This window comes from Urocitellus parryii, chromosome 5, assembly GCF_045843805.1.
Source record: "Urocitellus parryii isolate mUroPar1 chromosome 5, mUroPar1.hap1, whole genome shotgun sequence".
NCBI lineage: Eukaryota > Metazoa > Chordata > Mammalia > Rodentia > Sciuridae > Urocitellus > Urocitellus parryii.
In genome coordinates this window covers 185,252,448-185,275,636 of record NC_135535.1, presented here as the reverse complement: position 1 = coordinate 185,275,636, position 23,189 = coordinate 185,252,448, and the positions used below count along the sequence as shown (strand labels likewise).

The 23,189-nt window shown below is 35.7% G+C and overlaps 1 protein-coding gene across 4 annotated transcripts in view; it reads right to left on the bottom strand.

Moving 5' to 3' along the window:
* Btrc (beta-transducin repeat containing E3 ubiquitin protein ligase) overlaps window positions 1-23,189 on the bottom strand; it is a 183,766-nt gene that overhangs the window by 100,322 nt on the left and 60,255 nt on the right. For all 4 annotated transcript variants that reach the window (XM_077798928.1, XM_077798931.1, XM_077798929.1 and 1 more), the window contains one exon: window positions 14,269-14,376. In XM_077798928.1, the coding sequence (XP_077655054.1) occupies window positions 14,269-14,376 (108 nt within the window). The remainder of the gene's footprint in view (window positions 1-14,268; window positions 14,377-23,189) is intronic.

The window sequence follows — 23,189 nt, the reverse complement described above, 5'->3', positions numbered from 1 at the left end:
AAAGAAAATATTTACAAATACTAACAGAACCAGAAACACCTAACCTGTAATAAGATATAAGCAACATGATACATAAATACAATTGTCTCTCCATTTCCACAGAAGATTGGTTATGAAACAAACCCCCTCTCCCTCCAGCAGATATAAAAATCTTCAGATGGTCAAGTATCTTGTATTAAATGGCATAGCATTTGTATATAACCTGTTATCTCCCATATATTTTTTTTAAGACAATGGAAATCAAATTTATTCTTCCAGGATTCACACTGGTTTGTCAACACTAAGACAAGCACCTAAATACTTTACCCATATACTTTAAACCATCTCTAGATTACTTATAATACGTAATTCACTCCATTTTTGTATGATGCATCAAAATGCATTCTGCTGTCTTGTGTAATTTAGTATAATTTTATAGTTACTAGCATTCCATTTATAGTAATATATTTAATATTGCTCAATATTAAATAATTGTTTATGGAATAAAGACAAGAAAAAATAAGCCTGTGCATGTTCAGTACACATGTAATCATCAGAGGCTTAACTACATTTCAAATTTGTAACTGTATCCCCAAAAGGGGAACCCAAGGATAAGGAAGGCCAACTGTACATGAAAAGAGAACAATCACTCTATATTGCTACAAAAGGTAGAGTTAGAACTAGTGAGTGAATAAAGTTTAGTTCCTTCTTGAGGGAAAATTTTCCAATAGAACCAACAAAGAATAAAATGAAATGCCTCAAGAAGTTCAGCTCTCTACTAATGTTGGTGATCAAGTACAGACGGGATGACCTCCACTAACACTTTATAAAGGATTCCTGTGTTATGAAATTTATGTTACTAGATTATTCTGTGATGTCCCTTCCAAAGCTGAGATTCTATGGTTCTATGAATACATTGATTTTTTTGCTCATGAGACAAAGCTGGAGTTTAAGTAATAAAGCTAATCACTATAATGGAGGCCTGCCTCACAGTCTGTGGGCTTTTATATAGTTGTACCTCTATAATAACATACGAGGGGAAGAAGAAATTTTATACAGTTTTACAGTACTAGATTTAGGAGATTCCATAAATTGCATATTTGTCTCATTCCTTAGATAGATAAACTCATGCATTCCTCTTATTCTTACAAGACTGAAAAGAGTGGCTTGTTTTCATTTATCCTGTAGAAATCAGTCAATGAAAAATCAATTTCTAGAAGAATGAGTTTTGAAAACTCCTCCACACAGACACACAGTGGGTTCTCAGAGTTTATCTGCAAATACGCATCAATATTTTTGCTTTAAAACTATAGAGCAATACTTAAAAACAACAGCAACTAATTCTTAATATCCTTCCTTTTGGTCTTACTTTCTTTTTAAAAAATTTTTTTTTAGTTGTAGATGGACACAATATCTTTATTTTATTTTTATGTGGTGCTGAGGATCCAACTCAGTGCCTCACACGTGGGAGGCAGGCGTTCTACCACTGAGCCCCAGCCCCAGCCCTTGGTCTTATTTTCTAAGCGCTCAATTTTTAAGGTCATAATTCTGGATACAAGGGAGCAGCATTTACAAATACTATCTATCTCTTCTCTTTCCAACATAACCTCAAAGGAAGATTTAAGAAATATCAAGAATGACTGAACCATTTTTTCAGTGCACTTCACTATGTATTCATGACAGACAATAGTTCTTGCCTTTCTCATTTGAAGAAGAGAGGGCTAAACTAAATAATTGTCCTTTAAAACCACCAATGAAAAAAAAGACATACCTTGGACACAAATATTTTTCCATACTTTGGAAGAATTACAAAAGGTCACTCAGTAGAGTAGAGGAAAGTAAATTGGGAGGGGAAAAGGAAAGGGAAGTAATGGAGACTGAATTAGATCAAATTATATTCCATGCTTTTGTGTCAAAATGAAGCCAGGTGTGATGGTACACACCTGTAATCCCAGCAGCTCAGGAGGATGAGGGAGGATTGTTAGTTCAGAGCCAGCAGCAACTTAGTGAGGTCCTAAAGCAACTCAAGGAGACCAAGTCTCTAAATTAAAGAATAAAAAAAGGTTGGGGATGGGGGATGTGGCTCACTGGTTAAGCACCACTGGGTTCAATCTCTGGTACACACACACACGCAAAGAAATCCTAATGTTATGTTCAGCTAAAAAGAACTCCCCCCCCAAAAAAAAATTGACTTGAAAATTCTATTCTACCCAAATGAAGACAAAGGGACTATATCTATCAATAGTGTTGGGTTCATTGGGGAAAAAAAATTGTTGTTTTGAGATATATTGCAACTTAAACAATAGAAACCTCATTCTATTACTAGAAAATATGTTCTAAGAAATAAGTGGTGGCTTTTACAACAAAGATTTTCTGTGCGTGAATCATTAAGTTGGACTGATACAAGCATAATGGTTCTTCCATATTACCTATTCATGAACCTTACTATAAATACAAAATGTGCTGGGCACAGTGGTGCACACCTGTAATCCTGAGACAGAAGCATGAATCTCAGCAACTTAGCAAGACCTGTATCAAATTTAAAAATAATGTAGCTTAGTGACAAAGTGCCCCTGGGCTCACCCCAATACCAAAACTAAATAATACAAAATTTGCACATTTTTAAACCTTACTATTTTAGTCTTTCATAATTTGACCACTTGTCAAAGACACTGGATAATTAGATCAATAAATAAAATAGCTGGGTTAAATTACCAACAATACTGCATATAGTAGGCTATCAGTTTAACAAATCAGGTCATTGCATCTCCCATCTTTACCCACTACAGCTTTCATAACTTCCTGCCCCCACAAAAACAGAATTAGGAACTTAAGGGGATTCTCTCTTCAATAGGGTATTCCACAAACCTCAATATTAAAGTAGTAACCCAACTTTAATCTCCTTTGCCCACACCTCACAGCCTGCATTTATGTTCCAGTGTTAAGTTTATTTGGCTCTATTGGCTCCACTCCTCTTTAACATTGTCCCTTTTTCATGCATTTAAGGCAACTACTCCCAACCCTATCAATGAAAGCAGACAAACGGGGGAGAAAGGAATGAACTGCAAACACCTCAAACAAGAAAGGTTGCTTAAAAAACCAAGTGTCACATTCTGACAGTTCAATATTTCATAGCCTATACAAGGAATGTGCAACGACACTGCAACTTTAAATCTTTTCCTCTATGTCAGTCTCTCTTTCTCTCATTGTAATGCCAAAGGGAACAGCAATCAGAGTGGAGATGTTCAACGTGATAGAGGTCAGGACACCATCGGATCAACGTACCAGAAACACGACCTTGTTTATTTTTTTTTCCACAGTATTATTGTTTACAGGGTGCTTTGCTCGTGTACCTTGTGGTTCTTAGCTAAAAGATGAAATTACAGCCCAGGATGAAGCGCTCAGGCACACATCCAATTTGTGTTTCCATCTCAGAAAACAAAAAGCTTCTAAGGCCCTCAGGCTGCCATTCAAACTTGGAGGCTGACATTTTTAACAGCATGAACCAGAGACTGGCAGAGAGAATGATCTAATGCATTTCTGACTTGTCAATCAAAGATCTCACCTCTGCTGTCTTGTAAACAGTTGGGGGCCATCTAACTACATTCATAAACCTAGGGAGAGCTTACTGCCAGCTGGGGTGCTGGAGCCTCATGCTCTGGCTTCTATTCACCAAAATCATGATTCAGTTTTATAATCTCACTGTAAATAGTCCATAGGCACATTTCCAGTACCGCTGGAACAGAACCAGAGTAGGGAATACAAAAGAGATTTTGGTCAAATTCTGTGTTATTTTCAAGCTGTTGGAATCATGTACCCATTTTATCCTCATTTTGCCGATTCCCCTCAAAAGACTGTACAATGCTGAAGTTGAAGTGCTTAAAAACAAACAAACAAAAAAAAAAAAAATCAATGACCTGCCAATTTAAAAATCTAGGGGAAATATACTATACTAACATTATATTAGAAATTTCCCTCATCCCTTATGGTTTATTATTAGTGAAGAAATTGGTACTCTCCAGAACAATAGTTCATGTACAAACTATAACGACCAACATCAACTCTAAGTGTGACGCCACACACACACACACACACATACACACACACACACACACACACACACACACACACACACACACGGGGTTCCCCCCCCACCTTCTGGTACTGGGAATTAAACTAAATCCAGGGGCACTTAACCACTGAATCACATCCCTGGCCCTTTTTACTTTTTATTTTGAGGCAGCATCTCACACTAAGTTGCTCAGGACTGAGTTATGGAGGCTGGCTTTGAACTTGCAATCCTCCTACCTCAACCTTTGGAGCCACTGGAGTTACAGGTGTGTGCCGCTGTACCAGGCAGTAATTATATTTAATAAAGCTAATCATATGATTACTCAAATATAAAAACTTGTAGTGTTTATACACAAAAGCTTTATATTTACTAGTTTAAACTAATGTGTGTGTGGAGGGCATATGACACGAAAAAGTGTGATTACTTATCCCTCTACTCTTTCTCTTCTGTTTATGGCTATCCAGTCTAACACACCAAAAAATTAGATCCAATCAGGCTAAGACTTGAACTTGCTCATGGATCATGTATGCAAATGAATACTTCATGATAATTTTACAAGGCATGGAATTCCAACTTAATTCATACCAAGTCACAGATACTAGATTTGCAACAAAGGTCTAGAGGATTTGAATGGACACCTGAGAACTATAAAAGTCAGATGAGAGACAACTCAGCAGGAGAAGGTACACTGCAAAGTCCCATTTCATCATGATGTACTCAGGCCCAAATAACAATTTCAAAATATAATAGACTTGATCTCCAGATGACTAGGTAAGAGAATATAGAAAAGATCAAAACTACTCAACATGATTCTAAAGAAAAACAAAACTCACATGTATCAGCTCCCAATAGTGAAATACTACAATTTCTTTTTTAGTTTGTATAATTTTTGTTTTTAAAATTTTTTGATATTTTTAGATATATATGATGGTAGAAGATATTTTGATATATCATACATACACGGAGTATAACTTCCCATTTTTGTGGTTGTACATGATGTGGAGTTATACTAGTTGCAGAAATACTACAATTTCATAAAGGTTTCTGTAGCTTAAAAAAAAAAAGTCAAGAAATTGGTCTTTGTTTTAAATAAACCATACTTAAATAACCTGACTTAAGTGACAAGGGCCAGTCACAGTGGAACAGGGCTATAATACCAGCTATTTGGAAGGCTGAGACAGGAGTATTCTGAGTTTGAGGCCAGTCTGGTGGACAACTTAGAACTTAGAAAAATTAAAACACAAATAAAAAGAACTGGAGAATGTCAATCAAGGGTAGAGAGCTCCTAGGTTCAATCTCTAGTACCACAAAAATAAGCAAATAAGAAGGGAGTTTTCTAAATACTGTCTGTCCATCTACCAAGATTCTACATATTGGCAGTCCACATAAAATACCAAAGTCTAGAAATCAACGTAAGGAAGGATAACAAAACATAAAAACACTACCACATAAAGCAAAATAAGAGTGAAAGAAGGTTCAAATGGTTGTGGCAGTCATACAACCACCAATAATGATTCTTGAATAGCACAAAAAGAACTTCTATAGTACCATAGCCTCTGCTCAGTCAATACAAAGATGGCAATAACAAGAAATCTTGGAATATAAAGAAAGTAATATGTACCTCTCCAGAAGATACAGGTGAGTCTTAACTGCCCACAGCAAGAATCTGTCTTATAAGATAAGGCATCCACAGAGACTCCCATCATCCTCTTAAAGTTCTCATCAATTTTATTCTTCTGGTTTGTGCTGCTTGCACTGGGGCAACTTCAGGCCCCCTGGGGTACCTGCACTCTCCCTTCTGCTATTAGGTTATGTTGAAGTTAGGGCAATTAGGGAAAGTCCAACATGATTCAACATAAACAAATAAGCAATAAACCCTCTTTGTGAAGATTTTAAACTATTCAGATCTATTCAAGAAGAACAAAAAAATTAAGGAAATCTGATTGCCTCACAATGATTTGATTTACTCTAAACATTAGATAATATCATGTCTGTAGGTGAACATTAACTTTTTCACAGGCACATCTAAATACTCAATAATAGAGGAAATATTATTATTTAAATAATCAGAGTATTTAAATAATCAACAAGCATCTGGAAAGACAAGTCAGTGCAAGATGTCATCTCCATAATACAGACTCTTTCCAGGATAAGATAAAAAAAAATGTAGTGGAAATGTAGATTTAAAATGTAGGTTCTACTTTTCTCACTGAAAATGTATAAAAAATAAACTGAGGGGTCTGGGGCTGTAGCTCAGTGGTAGCTTAGCATGGTTGAGGCACTGGGTTTGATCCTCAGAACCACGTAAAAATAAACAAACAAAATAAAGGCATTCTGTCCACCTACAATTACAAAAATAAAAAATAAGTAAATAAACTGAACAATGGATTTCAATGTTAGATAAAATGTTTTAAAATAAAAAATTACACTTTATTTTTAAGGCATAATCTTCAATAATATATTTCTAACACTTTGTATGTGTGCTCTAATTTTGTGCCTAATGAAGGCTAGAGGGTCACTTTCTGTGTACTTGGTGATTCCTATCTTTTCTGTAGACTGTTCCTTATTACTATCAGCATTTTAGTTTTCCCAGTGTCTGTTCTTTCATAGAGGAAGGGTAAGATGCAATAAAATAGTCAAATAATTACACTGCTATAAAGATAAAGATGTGACATCACTGAAACTGAACTGTTAGCTGGCTGTGGCAAAATTTAATAATTTGAAATGTGCACATTTATCAACAAGAGTCAGAATTTGATATACAGAATCCATCTCAGATCCCAGCGGCTCAGGAGGCTGAGGCAGAAGGATCATGAGTTCAAAGTCAGCCTCAGCAACAGTGAGGTGCTAAGCAACTCAGTGAGACTCTAAATAAAATACAAAATAGGGCTGGGGATGTGGCGCAGTGGTTGAGTGCTCCTGAGATCAACCCCTGGTACCCACCCCCACCCCACCCCCGGCCAAAAAAGAAACCAATTCAGAGGGATCATCTTGGCTTACATAAAAGCCAACTGTATTTAATTTGAAGGCTGCCCACAAATTAGACTGGTTTTCTCTTTTCTGTGAAAATGTGTGGTCTTTGGAATGATTGTTTGATTTTCATGGTTTCTTTCTGAATCCAGAACTTTTATGTGTACGTACATGCAGGTACCAATAGCAACTCAATGCTTTCTTTATTTCCATCCCTTATGGTCTTCATGGGATTTTTCTAAATTATCTAAATCTATTCATTCATTAATTTAGTGAAAGTTATAAAGCACTGTCCTTGATAATGGGAAAATGAAATGAATACAATAACCTGCCCTCAAAGAACTCATAATCTAATGGGGGGCAGAGATGAATATACACAACTAGTGTATCAATGATAGAACAGTATCTGGGTACAGGTGCTCTGACCAGTTTAAGGGAGAAAGGATAATCGGGAGACTTGTTTTATCTCAATTTGAGCTGGATTAGGAAGTACCAGGAAGACAAAAAGGAAACAGGGAAGGAGTAAGGGAGGATAGGTGTTTGGGGTAGGGTTTTTCATAAAGGGAGAACAGGATATGCAAAGACAAAGAGGCAAGAAATTTGGGTCAAATGCTGTGTTATTTTCAAGTGATTGGAATTCTCTCTCCATTTTGCACTGCACCATGGGGAACCACAAATTTTAAACTTGCGAAGAATTACATGAGAGGAAGGAATAATAGAATATAAACCAGATTCAAACTTTTACATTCTAAAAGCATTTGAGTGGGCTTGGTAGTATACTCAACTAGCATGCACAAAGCCCTAGGTTCAATCCCAGTACCATAATAGTAATAATAATAATAATAACAACAATAAAGTAAAAAAAAACATGTGAGCAACTTGCTCACAAGATAAAAAAGCAGTCAAAATCAGTGTAATAGTCAATAAGTAATTTATATCCACGATAAATGAGTTGTATAACAGGGAAACAAACTTTCCTTACAAAACAAGCAGAAATATTTTTTGTCACATTCTGTAAACTTCTATGAGAGAGTTTCAACTGAGAAAAACATAGGTCAAATGTTAACACGGGCACAAAAAAGAACTGAGTCTTTTATTGTATAGAAATTGTGCTGTACTGAAATTATTCACATGCAATGGTATCAGTTAGAGATTGATAAGCACTTTTGTTATAGAATAGTTTTCATTATAGGATTTAAATGTTAGTTTGTATTCAATGTGATAATCTTTAGTCCCCTAAAATCTCAACCATAAAATTGTCATATATGTAAGTATATATGTATTGTGTGTATACATATATAGATATAGATGTATAGATATATAAAACATTGCTTAATTTTCCTAGTATTGGTCCATTTTAACATTTCACTTTGTAGACAGCAAGATTTGGTAGATTTCTAAGCTTTCTTAGGTAATAAAGCACAATATCTCTCCTGAATTCAGCCCCCAACAATTTCAACCAACAAGGGACCCTAACTAATTTTAAAATACCATATGATTCACTTAGCTCAAGATTTCCCTAAAATTACTAGCTATACTTGATGCCTAAAATATTCTAAGATCATATAAATCTACTTATACATTTACCAGCAAAATTTTATTTCTCCTCCTTTTCAATGACTAAAGAAAGATAAAGGATTTTAATTACTCAGCTATTTTAAAGTACTTTCTCTTTATTGCTCATTTAATATTATAAATTATAAGATCACCACTTGCTGAGGATAAGCAAATACATCCTCTGTTAATCAACATTCTGTTAATCACCCATATATTTTCCAGAATAAACCAAAGGAATGATAATATGCTCCAAGTAAATATTCCTCATAAAATCAATTTAAATAATAATAATTTTTAGCATCTTCTTAGTTCCTAGTTTAAAATGTGTGGTTTGAAATATCAATGATTAAACCATCTCAACATGTAGTTTCAACCTGAGTTACTAAGGATAATCAAAAAATTCAGCAATGACTCCATGTAAATTCTCTACTGCCATCTAAGAATCCTGAAAATCCTTAAAATGCTTCAAACTTATTAAAAGAATGCAACAATTCCTTAAGCATATTTGACAATATTAGCAAAAATTAGCATTCCTACATGAACAACCACTTTGAAGAAATATTTCTCTTTTAAAGTCAAAAATATACTTGCTTGGGCTCAGGATATAGCTCAGTTGGTAGAGTGCCTGCCTTGCATGCACAAGGCCCTGGGTTCAATCCCCAGCACCACAGTAAAATTGCTTTATGGCCAGCAATTCCACACTTAGGTGTTTACCCAAGAGAAATATAAACATGTGGCAAAAAAGGAAAAAAAAAAAACTTCTACAAAATTGTTTATAGATTCAAAACAGGCAAAAAAAATTGGAAACAATCCAAATGACTATCAATAAATGAATGAATAAACAACTTGTGGTATACTAATACAATTAAATATGCTCAGCAATGGAAAAGAATAAACTAATACATACACCATGAATAAATCTCAAAAACATCATACTGATCAAAAGAAAACAGACACAAAAGAATATATGTTATATGACTGCATTTACATGAAGTCCAAAACCATGAAAAACTAATTTTTGAAACAAACCAGAACAGTAATTGCATATAGGGGATGAGTAGTGACTGGAAAGGAGTTATATTAAGGATACTTTCTAAATATTCTCTATTTTTGAAGTTAGATTACCCAAATGTATACAATTTGTCAAAACTCACTCAGAATACACTTAAGATCTGTGTATTTCATGGTAAGTTTTACCTAAAACAAACAAAAAAAACTGAATTAAAAAATAAAATTTAAACCAGAAAGATACACATTTACAAAGACTACCATAATTCCAGCAGTGGAAGTGCTAGATTCAAGTCCTGTTTCTGCTGATTAGTCAGAAAGCAATCAAGCACCAGTGTATGCTGAATCTGACATAAAACAAATTAGAGTGAAACTAGTAGATAAGCCAATTTCTTCCATTTTGGCTACATAAATTATAATAATGACCTTGCTGAAGATAAGCAAAGAAAAAATATTCATAGCACTATTATCATAAAAAATTGAACCAAAGGTGGGCTTCCTTAAAAACCAGAATTGTGCAGTACATGATGAAAAAAAAAATTTAAAAACATACTATTTTATGCAGAGGTGAAAAATAGTTTTTGCTGAGAGACTCCAAACCTACCCCTTCTATATATAATTTTTCTAACAACATAAAATTAATTAATCTGACAGCTATTGTTTTTTAAAATATATTTTTAGTTACTGATGGACATAATAACTTTATTTATTTTCTTTTTTTTTTTTTTCAATGTGGTGCTGAGGATCAAACTCAATGCCTCACAACTGCTAGGCAAGCACTCTACCACTGAGCCACAACCCCAGCCCACCAGTGATTGTTTTAAGAACTTAATATAATCAACTTATTTAATCCTAATATCACCCCTATAAGATAAATACTATTATCTTAAGGAAACTGAGGTTCAGACAGGTCAAGTACTTGCACAAACGTTGTACCTAGAAAATAATAGAATGAGACTTAAGACCCAGGCAATTCAGCATCAGGGTTCATGCTCTTAATCACTATACCATGCACTGACCACAGAGGGCTTCTACTCTAAGATATTTCACAAGCATCTCTTTTCTGTATATACTATACAATTTCACTCTTCAATACAATTCAGGACCTATACACCAAATTTATTCCTGAATTTTCCAGCAAAACCTCTAAGCCCACCTTTTATGAGGAATAATTAGAGAAAAATAAATATATGTTAAATGTTGATTAATACCAGATTTAGAAAAAAATCTATCGTGATGATGCATTTACTCAAAATTATTTCCTACTGAGTTTAAATTCAAGATTGCTTTAGGCCAAAACAAAAAATTTGAATTTTTCTGGATATCTTGATATTCATGTCAAAAGACTTAAACTTGTATGATTTTTAATTATACATGATTATCTTTACCATTTATCGAATATAGTTCAAATCATCAGTATTTACTGAGCCCTAACTATTAAAGAACACTCTATTGGATACTGTAGAGGTCAACAGCTAGAAGAAATCGCTTCTGCTTACACATTTCTCAAATTGAACTAGGACATACTAACTACCTAAGGCCTATTACATTTCTATGTCCAAATTTAAGAGTGAGATGAGGCATGTAGGCAACAAGTAGTAGTATCTCAATGTTATTTTTAATTTGCATTTCCATGACTAAAAATATTGTGCATCTTTTCATGTGCTTATTTGCTATTTGTCTATATTCTCTGGTGTTCTATCTATTCAAATTTTTTGCTCACTGTTTTACTGGGTAGTTTATCTTATTATGTAGGAGGACTACATTAGATAATCAGAATACAAGTCGTCTGCAGTGGCACACACCTATAATCCCAGCGGCTAGGAAGGCTGAGACAGGAGGATCATGAGTTCAAAGGCAGCCTTAGCAAAGGTGAGGCATTAGGCAACTCAATGAGACCCTGTCTCTAAATAAAATACAAAACAGGGCTGAGGATGTGTGGCTCAGATATCGAATGCCCCTGAGTTCAACCTCCAGTACAAAAAAAAAAAAAAGAATACAAGTCTTCTATCAGCTATACAATTTACAAATATTCTCTTCCAGTTTGGTTTTTTTGTTTGTTTTGGTACTGGGGACTGAATTCCAGGGGTGCTCTACCATTGAGTTATATCCCTAGCCTTTTTATTTTGAGACAGGATCTTGCTAAATTGCTGAGGCTGGCCTCAAACTTGTGATCCTCCTTTCATCAGCCTCCTGAATTGCTGGGATTACAAGTATAGGCCACCATGCTCCACCTACATATTCATTTTTTTTTTTAAAGAGAGAGTGAGAGAGGGAGAGAGAGAAAGAGAGAGAGAGAATTTTAATATTTATTTTTTAGTTATCGGCAGACACATCTTTGTTTGTATGTGGTGCTGAGAATCAAACCCGGGCCGCACGCATGCCAGGCGAGCGCGCTAACGCTTGAGCCACATCCCCAGCCCTACATGTTCATTTTTAAAACTGTATCTTTTGAGGTGAAGAAGTTTTAAACAGTGATTAAATGCAATTTTTCAGTACTTCTATTATGGTTCATAGATTGTTTTGTGTGTGTGCGCACTCACCTACTTATCTAAAAAATCTTTGCCTAACCCAAAGACACAAATAATTTCTTCTCCTAAATTTTCTATTAATTTTATCATTTTTTAAAAAGTAACTTCTTTGGGGCTGGGGATGTGGCTCAAGCGGTAGCACGCTCGCCTGGTATGCGTGCGACCAGGGTTCGATCCTCAGCACCACATACCAACAAAGATGTTGTGTCCGCCGAGAACTAAAAAATAAATATTAAAAATTCTCTCTCTCTCTCTCCTCTCTCACTCTCTCTTAAAAAAAAAAAAAAAAAGTAACTTCTTTTAGGCAAGCGCTCTACCACTAAGCCACAACCCCAGTCCTAATTTTATAATTTTGGTTCATATTTAGGCCCATTATCCATTTCAAGTTAATTTTTGTATATGGTACAATTTAGCAGTCAAGGTTCATTATTTTGTATATGGATATCCAATTTTTTCAGCATGATTTTTGAAAAAACTAAGACCAATGGATTTTAATACAATAACAGAAGTAGTTCAGTAATATGGGTTCAGATCCCACATTGCAACTAATCTTTAATAAATTATAATTGCCTGAAAAGTATATTAAAATATTTCTACCTTTTTAAACTGTTGTTTGTGAGAGGCCAGCTACTCTTTATATATTATTTCAGACAAAACATGCAAGACTGAAGGTAGAAGCAGAAACAAGAATCTACTTGTGTTTTATTATCCAAACATTCAATTTGTAAAAATGTAATACAATGCTAGTCTTAATTTTCTGAAAATAGTGGTTTCACAAAAATGTTCTTTATATTAATTTTGTATAGGTTTATTATATTTTAAAATGAAGGATTATATAACACTGAAATTTCTTAGCTCTGATTTCAAATATAATAAATATCAATTGATACAATGTATATAAACACTAGCACTTTGAGGTCCTCAATAATTTTCTTAAGAGTGCAAAGGGGTCCATACTTGGCAACACACACCTGTAATCCCAGTGACAGGAGACTGAGGCAGGAAGATCATAAGATTACAAGTTCAAGCCAGTCTCAGCATGCTTGTTGAGCATGTGTGAGGTCCTAGGTTCAACTTCCAGTACCACAAAACAAAAACAGAAAACAAACAACAACAACAACAAAACCTGATTTAAAACAAAACTAAACTAGGGGCTGGGGATGTGGCTCAAGCGGTAGCGCGCTCGCCTGGCATGCGTGCGGCCCAGGTTCGATCCTCAGCACCACATACCAACAAAGATGTTGTGTCTGCCGAGAACTAAAAAATAAATATTATAAAAAAAAAAAACCAAAACTAAACTAAACTAAACTAAACTAATGTTGTGTATTACTATGAAATGCAAAACACAAATTTAAAAAACCTAAGGTAGACCGATAACACTTCTGCCAAGGAAAACCATCATTCCCAGTACCTAAATCCATAAGCAATGAGCACCAAGCTCTTTTTCACAACTTCTGTCGTCTTCTTCTATATTTCCTTGTACATTATGGAACTGGCCTACTGACTTCTAAGAAAGGCTGGGGGAAACTATAATCTTGTCAATCCGTGCAAACACAACTAGACTGTCTCAAGGTGAATAATATACCCAAGGGTCTGAAAGGCCTTTTCACTTGAAACTAGGAACATTAATCAAGATATAAATAAAACATAGTATGTATGTATATGTATGTGTATATACACACACACAAACACACACACGTATTAACCAAAAGATACTCTATATACGATATTGCATATTTTTTAGTAATCATAAAAATATAAGGTGTTTAGATAAATGATTATGATTAATTAATTAATTACATTAACTGGCTTTATGTAGGTTCAGAGCAAACATTACATGCTAAATTGCTATATATTCAAACTACTTTAAAATTTACTAGTACACTTCTTCTATATCTAAAAACCTACAGTCAATTGTACTATATCCATTTTGATAAATCAAACGTGATAGTGATAAGAATGTCTTAAGACAGTCTAGATCTACATTAAAAGTGAATCATTAAAGAAATATTGAGTGATGTCAAATACAGATACCATGAAGGAAAAAGGTGAATACAAGTAAAGCATGGGAAAGAACGACAGACATACTAGTGAACTAGAAACACACACTTACTAATGCCCGCAAATAACCCACAGAGACAGAGAAAGTACCTGGAAAGCTGTGAGTGCGCCAGTCCCTGGGTTATACAGGCATCGCAGCGAAGGCATGCTGTCCGCCAGGCTGGAGCAGCCCAGCCACAGAGACCTGGGCATAGAGCACTGCAGAGAGAGGACAACTATGAGATGGGACAGTATGAAACAGGATGGCACAGATTACAGGAATTTTCAAGGCTAGGCTGAAAGCAATAATCCAGTTGCAGCTGGCCTTTATGATAGAAACACTTTCAAGAAACATACTACTTACAGATTCTAACCCCAGAGAAAAACTCAAAAGGGGCACTAGTAGCCAAAAAGCAAGGGGAACAAAGAAGTTATAGGTTAAAAATACACACACACAAACACACACGCACCAGTAAGTTTTTGTCCCTATTCTTCTATTTATTAATCTAAAGGAAAACTACTTCTTAATCCAACTGATCAATTTTTTTCTTTATACATCTTATCTCCCATAAATTCACAAGGTAAAATATTATGCAGACTAAGCAGAAAGAATACTTCCTAAGAATATCATATTAGGAAATTAGAAAATTAAATACCACAGGAAAGTTAAGAGTGTTTCTAGAAGAAAAAGAAAATATCATATCCCTACGACTTTGATAACAACTAATTCTGCAGAGTTTGCATAAGTTTTATGTATCTTGTTACTCTGTTATTCATTAACCAAAACACATAGTTACCATAGCAGCTGTCTCTTCAGCTTTCCAGATGGATTAAAGGGGGATGAGGCAAGAAACAACCCAAACAGAAGGGATAACAACAACAAAGAAAGAGAGGAGACTAAGACAAAGAGAGACCAGAATGTTCTTGGTCTTAAAACCATCCAAACAAAAAGTTTATATGTAAAATACATGTGTATTCAGTAGCAAACAAAGGTAGAAATTACAATTTCTAGTAATCCTAAGGAAACAATATTAATATTATTGCAGTATTACTGAGTTTTATAAGACACTATGTCTTGTGGAACAGTTTTTATATTTTTCAAGTTTCTCTGAAAGTATTCCAGGCTAAAGTTCTGTCCATCAGCTTGAATGCTATATAGTCTAATAAAAACTAGAATACTAAATAGCTAAACACACCCAATGTATATATATTTTCGAATATAACAATATACACATAACATTAGACTTTAGAGATTTTGAAATAGTTATTATCATGATGGCCTTTTATCTTCTGTAACCCCTCTAGTAGGAATGAATACAGGAAGCAAAATACAACATTCATGGTTCACACAGACTATAATTAATATGTGGATAATAGACTGAAAAGGACTTCCGAAGATATTCTAATCTAGACCTCTGTCCTCAGATGATTATCCTCATTTTACAATTAAGGCAATCAATGCACAAGAGAAAATAAGTATTCATCCATGTTCATGAATTTAAAAAGTAGAGAACAAGGGACCTACTGCTTTCTAGTGCAGAACTCTTCCTCCTGTCTTGTTCATTCATAAGTCATAAAGTAGACACGTCAGACTTCAAAAGAAAGGTATCAGACAGAGAGAGAGAGGAAAAAAAAGGTATCTGCTAAAGTCATCACTGGATTAGAAAACTAAACAAAAAACAATGAAATCACCTTGAACTGTTATAGCAATGAATATTGTTCACCATTTCCAATGTTCCTTCATCTCAAACTATAATCCATTTTTAAAACATAGCTAAAGAGAACTGTTGTCTTCATTTTATCATGTTACTCTCATCAGTAAATTGTAATGGGGGTTGGGGTTGTGGCTCAGTGATGGAGTACTTCCTTGCACATGTGAGGCACTGGGTCTGAGCCTTAGCACCACATAAAAATAAATAAATAAAGGTATTGTGTCCATCTACAACATTTAAAGAAACTAAAAATAATAAATTGTAATTTATTATTCGTATCCCTTGTATCCCTTGAAGATGCTGGTAGGATTTCCCCTTCCTCTACTGTTTTCTCTTTGTTTTCCACTATACAAAGTCTAATCTGGGACAGAAAAGATCCATTCTTTATAGGACATATTAGGGCACATACAGGATTGCCTGGAGCCCTTAGTTTGGGCAATGATTTAGCAGATAAAACTACACATGACATACATATTTTCTCTACACTAGAAGAAGCTACAAATTTTCATAAAAGGTTTCATGTTAATGCTAATACTTTACAAAAGCGTTTTAAAATAACTAAGGAACAAGCCAGACATATAATAAAACAATGTCAAAATTGTGTGACCTTTTTACCACAAATTAATCTTGGAGTCAATCCTAGAGGACTGATACCTAACCATATTTGGCAGATGGACGTCACACACTTGCCAGAATTTGGAAAATTAAAATATTTGCATGTTACAGTTGATACTTCTTCCAGATTTTTGATGGGCTCCCTTCATGTTGGAGAAAAAACTAAAGATGTTATAGCTCTTTGCTTACAAAATTTTGCCACTGTGGGCGTTCCAAAACAATTAAAAACAGATAATGGTCCTGGCTATACCTCTACCTCTTTTAAACAATTTTGCTCATCATTTGGTATTACTCATATAACAGGAATCCCATACAATCCACAGGGACAAGGCATAGTTGAAAGAGCTCATCAAACTATTAAAACGTACTTATTAAAGCAAAAAGAGGGAATTGGGAAGGGGTATATATCCCCCAAAGATAAACTTAAAATAACCCTTTTTACTCAAAACTTATTAAATTTGGATTCATCAGGACTTAGTGCTGTGGAAAGACATATGTATCCAAAAAATGTACATAAGCCTAAGGTACTTTGGAAAGATATTCTAACAGGACAATGGAAAGGTCCTGACCCAGTGATTGTCTGGAGTCGGGGTTCTGTTTGTGTGTTTCCACAGGGAGAACAGCAGCCAATTTGGATTCCAGAGAGACTAACCAAAGCAATTTCTACAGACCAAAAAGAAGATGATTTGACTCAAATCCATAACAGCTGATATCCAGAGCTCCAGCTTGGCTATTCTTACATCTGCGACAGTGATTAACCAGGATGCTTTTTTCAATATCTATTTTTTATTGCTTTTTCCCACATCATAAAGTTCTATTTTATTTTTTGAGCTCATACAGACCTAGGTTAATGTTTTTCTGATCAGTTTTATTTTTTGACTGTGGAGTTTTTAAACATTGCAATGGAGATTTCACCTAGGTAAAGCTACAAGGCCTTTACTATTGTCTTATGTGTTGTACATTTGTGTGCACTCTTGTGTTTTGTGTTGTATGTCTGTGTGTGCATATGTCCATATATCATATATGAGGAGCACTCATGAAAAAATGGATCCGAATTTTTTTTTATTCATGTGATTTAAATGGTTTAATTTAAATTAGGTAAACAGCTGTTAAGGATTGTTTTTAAAGGAGGTTAACAGATCTGTTTGTTTATTTTCACCTTTCCTTTTCATTATATTTAATAATTCTGTTCAGTATAATGTCTCTTTAGCATCATTGCCAGAATTCCTATTTTCATCCCAGTGCCAGTGAAGACAAAGATAAAACCAAACTACAGCTTCTATGACACCTATCACAATAAACTGTATAAACTGATGCATCAATGAATATAACTCAACAAGTAATGCTCAATCAAGGACTCGATTTACTTGGGGAGGAAATGGACATATTGATAGACTCCTCCGCTTTGAACTGCAGAACTTGCCTGGACTATGTATCACTTGTATACATTGTGAACTATCGTTTGGTGCATCGAATTGTGGTAGTGCTGGCATATCTTTGCTGATGGTGTCACCAGTGATGCAATTTTTCCAAAGGAGCCGTCAATTGGCTTGGTGTCGTGGCATTTCTGTATCCTCCTCCCTTCTGCTAGTGATGGTCTAAAATTTGGGGGCCAACAGAGGTGAGGAAAAGAACCTCACCCCCCCACTGGCACCAAGGCCAAATTTGGGGGCCAACAGAGGTGAGGCAAAGAACCTCACCCCGCCACTGGTGCATAGGCCTATCCACAAGTATGGCTGTATGCTGGACCTGTAGTCAGTGACGGGTATGATCCAATTGCAGTGGTATCAACCTAAGACAGGAGGCTGACGCCTAGAGGTCAGTTTTTCCCATGACGGGTAAGAACCATATGTTGAATTGGACAACCTACCAGGCACGGTCCTTAAGCCACATTGTTTGTTGTTTAATTAATCAGAAGGGGGGAGATGCTGAGAGCCATTGCCAAGTAGGAATGACGCATGGCATGACCCAGGTCATTTGCAGTGACATTGCATGTAAGGTGACCTTGCTCAAGGACCAGGGCGGATCCGGGTTTAGGGCGCTCCTTGGGTTTAGGGCGCTCCTTGGGTTTAGGGCGGTTCCAGGTTTAAGGTGTATCCTGCTGGGAATAGGGCATATCCTGCTGCCTCAGGCGCGCCCGCTCTTTGATTTCCCATTGAGTTCTTGCGGGATTCAGAGAGTATTTTGGGATACAGAGCCCAGTGGAGGTGGATTTTGCCCAGAACGTGTGTGTAAAGTGCCGGTGACAGTTTGAGAATAAAGAGTTGCTGTTTGAATCTACAAGGTGTGTGGTGGCTGGTGATTTTGTGCCCAGCCAGACTGTGGCAGTTCCCTATATTTACTATATGAAATTCTAAAGCACACTATCCATCTGACCTTTCCCCACTGCCTACATCAACTCTCCTTCCCTGTCCTTCCTGATACTCTAGCTAGTTAACTACCGTGAAATCTGGTCAAATGCTCATCTCAGCCCTAATACCTTTAAACTTGTAATTTCCTTCTCCCTCTTACCCTGACAATCCATATTTGTCTCCTTAGAACAGCTTATAATAATTTCATTATCAGTCAGTAGTTCTTAGTAAGAGATTGTTATATTGGAAGGAGAAGGCAGTAGGGTGAAAGGAATAGAGGAAAAAGGATTTAAAAAGCTTCTATACCCTTGAGAATTACTGTTCCACTCATATTACTGCTCTAGACTAGAAGTATCAAGAATGTTTTGCCAAAATAATTATTGTAAGTAAATGACGTTAAAATTTTCTTGAGCGTAATATTTTGATCATTTATTCAACAAGTAGTTACTGAATGCCCTTCCTTGTGGTTAAGTACTGTAGGCACCAGAAACAGAACAATGTGGACCAAACAATACCCACAAAAATTCCTGTCTTCATGGAATTTATATTCTTATAACATTCTCTCAATTTTAAATTCATCCATATTAAAAACCTGTAATATAAAACTCACTGTTATGAGTTATTACTAGTTGTTATGCTATTACTAAGGAGATACATGGTATATTATTAAACAGCTAGTTAAAGTTCTGCATATGATGGGTAGAAAAAAGTCTCACACTTGTTCTGAAGGAGTGACTGAATCTGAGAAAAACAGTAGAGGTAGAAGACCTAGGAGGAAATAAAAAGGGTTTAGGAAACTACAGAAGAAGAAAATAGAATAAGCTGTGGAAGACAGTTTGTCACTTCTCCCCCTTCCTTTCAGAGGAGGTCCATGGCTCAACTTTAGCCAAACTGAAACCACCTGCACGACATATAGCACAGTCAGATTTAGAGGCCAACCTAAAGCCCTTCATCCATAGACTAGAGGCTCTTTTTATTAAAATGTGTATACTTTTTTGTAATTGTGAGTGTTCCTTTGTAAGTTTTTAAGGTATTCTTCCTATGAATGATTTGACTCCTCCACTTTCAAGAATCTGTTAATTTTGCTGTATGTATTTGATGAATTATTACCTCAGTTTCCTTACTCTTACTCATTCTAATGCTCTTCCTCATTCATTCACCCTACCCTCCATCAAAACTCCCCTAACAATTAAGAATTTGAAAGAGTTCACTCTATCCCCTTAAACTAAAACTCTAAAATAAAATTATGATCAATAATGAGCCACATATACCCAGAGAAGCCACTAGCTACACTGGTGTTATTTCCAAAATAGCATTAACTTGCAAACACCACACAGAGGATATATTCCCAATTATTACAAGACAATTTTGGTATAGGTATGAAAACTGCACTTGAATATAGTCAGATCTGTACACTGCTGTTAAGCTTTTATATATTATAGCTCAATTTAAAAACTAATTTTCAAATTGGTTTGTATTGTAACAATTAATCTTACCCATACTGGTAAATGCCACTTAAGATCTTTAAGGAAAAACATATAATTACAAAATAAATGGAGTAGACTGTAACTTTTACTCCTTTCCCTTATCTTCAAATTTAGGAGGGAGCACAGTCTAAATGAAGAGGGTAACAAAAACAAAAAAAAAATCAGTTTATAATAAAGGTGGAAAGACTTTCCGTCCCTCAACACTTACAAATAATGCCCCTTAAGTTTTACCTTTAAAATATATGAAAAGAATGTTGTTCTCTACCTTTGTTTTTCCTTGAAAATTATATTGAAATTCCTAAGATTGATTCTTTTTTTGGGGAAGGGGGCCTGCTGTGCTGGGGATTAAACCTAGTACCTCACACAAACTGGGCAAAAACTATAGAACTAAGCTACATCCTCAGCTCTAAAAAATTTTTAAGAAAAAATTTAAAAACTGGTTTCAAACTATGCTATGGGCTGGAGATTTAGCTCAATGGTAGAGCAAGTTTGAGTTCCACTCCCAGAACTTCAAGAAAATAAAAAACAAGCCTGAAGCAGTTGGCATTTGCTTGCAATTTGCAATCCCAGCTATGCTGGTAGCTGAGAGGCCAGCCTCAGCAACTTAGTGAGACCCTACCTCAAAGTAAGAATTAAAAAAAAAAAAAATGTGGATGTAGCTTAGTGGTAGTGGAGTGCCCTTGGGTTTAATCCCCAGTTATCACCAAACCAAACCAAAACAAAACAAAAAGGCAAGCACAGCAGGTTTCTGCTACCTGAAAGAATCTGAAAAAGATTGAAATGTTGCAACAAAGGGCCTCCAGTGTTTCAGGAACAATATAATATCCAGTGCCCATATCAGATTCAATGGCACAAATTCATTTACACCTCCACTCCTCCCCCACTCTTGGCTGCCTGGAGTAATGTCACAGATCCTCTTCACTGATTGAGGGCCCTGCAGGCAAAGGGCTGGCCTCAGCATTTACCACATGAAAGCTGAATGACAAAATCTCCTAAACTCAAGTCCCTGTTGGTCAACTTCTAGGAGTAATAGAAGCTATAATAATCAACAATAAAAAGATTGCTGCATTGAGAGTTTACGTATCCTTAAGCCATGAAACAGAATTCCCTTTTCACTACTACATCAACTAAAAAATTCAGGCCAAGAGAACTATAGAATTCCATAGCCCCTGCAATGCATTCAGACTCTACCTATACAAACAAACTCAACAACTGCCTTTTAAGAATCCTTATTTAGTTTATTCCAAATATGAAAGTCCCATCTGTTATACAGGATGATTACATCTACCTAGCTTATTGTACAAAGTTGTGATGAAATTAAAATAAGAACTCTGGATGATTTGAAGTTGAGGCTCACAAGTATAGCTCAGCTGGGATTTGAAACCAGATCTCCCATACTTAATCTTTCTATCCTGCCATGCAGCCTCCTTAACTAGCCTGTGTGTTCTCTTTGTGAGTCCCCTCTCAGAATCTGGTCCTTAAAAGTAGAGATGGGCCAGGCATGGTGGTGCATGCCCATAATCCCAGTGGCTCAGGAGGCTGAAGCAGGAGGATCACAGGTTTGAAGCCAGCCTCAGCAACTTAACAAGGCTGTAAGCAACCTAGCAAGAACCTGTCTCAAAATACTAAAAAAGGGCTGCGATTGTGGATCAGCGGTTAAACACCCTTGGGTTCAATCTCTGGTAAAAAAAAAAAAAAAAAATTAAAAATGCAGAGATGGTTTCTGTCACCTGTAGCACCTGTAGTATTCCCCCACACCCAGCATTGGTTGGGGATACCTAGAGTTAGAATTTGATAAATACTTTCCAATTGTTGTAACTTTAATTACAGTTTAAATTTTGCTTCTTTCCCTTCTTCCCTGTCTCTAGCCCATCCGTAGCATAGACACTGGGCTCCAGGAGTCTTTCAGCTCCTGGAATTTGTTCTGCTCTGGTGTTATCTATGTTCTATTAATATGGTCAAAATGACCATACCACCAAAAGCATTATACAGATTTAATGCAATTTCAATCAAAATCCCAATGACATTCCTCATAGAAAAAGAAAAAGCAGTCATGAAATTCATCTGGAAAAATAAGAGACCCAGAATAGCTAAAGCAATCCTTAGCAAGAAGAGTGAAGCAGGTGGCATCAGTATACAACCTTAAACTATACTACAGAGCAATAGTAACAAAAACAGCAGGGTATTGGCACCAAAATACACTAGCAGACCATTGGTACAGAATAGAGGACACACCAGACTAACCCACATAATTACAGTTATCTTATATTAGACAAAGGTGCCAAAAACATACATTGGAGAAATGATAGCCTCTTCAACAAATGGTGCTGGGAAAACTGGAAATCCATATGCAACAAAATGAAATTAAACCCCTATCTCTCACCATGCACAAAACTCAACTCAAAGTGGATCAAGGATCTAGGAATTAAACCAGAGACTCTGCGTCTAATAGAAGAAAAAGCAGGCCCAAATCTCCATCATATCGGATTAGCCCCCTACTTCCTTGACTCCTATAGTGCAAGAATTAAAATCAAGAATTAATAAATGGAATGGATTCAGCAAAAGAAACAATCAGTGAGGTGAATAGGGAGCCTACAGCTTGGGAGCAAATTTTTACCATTTGCACATCAGATAGAGCACTAATGTCTAGGGTATATAAAGAACTCAAAAAGCTAAACTCAAAATTTAAAAAAAAAACAGATAACACAATCAATAAATGGGCCAGGGAACTGAACAGACACTTCTTAGAAAAGGATATATAATCAATCAATGAATATCTAAAAAAATGTTCAACATCTCTGGCAATTAGACAAATGCAAATCAAAACTGCTCTAAGATTTCATCTCATTCCAGTCAGAATGGCAGCT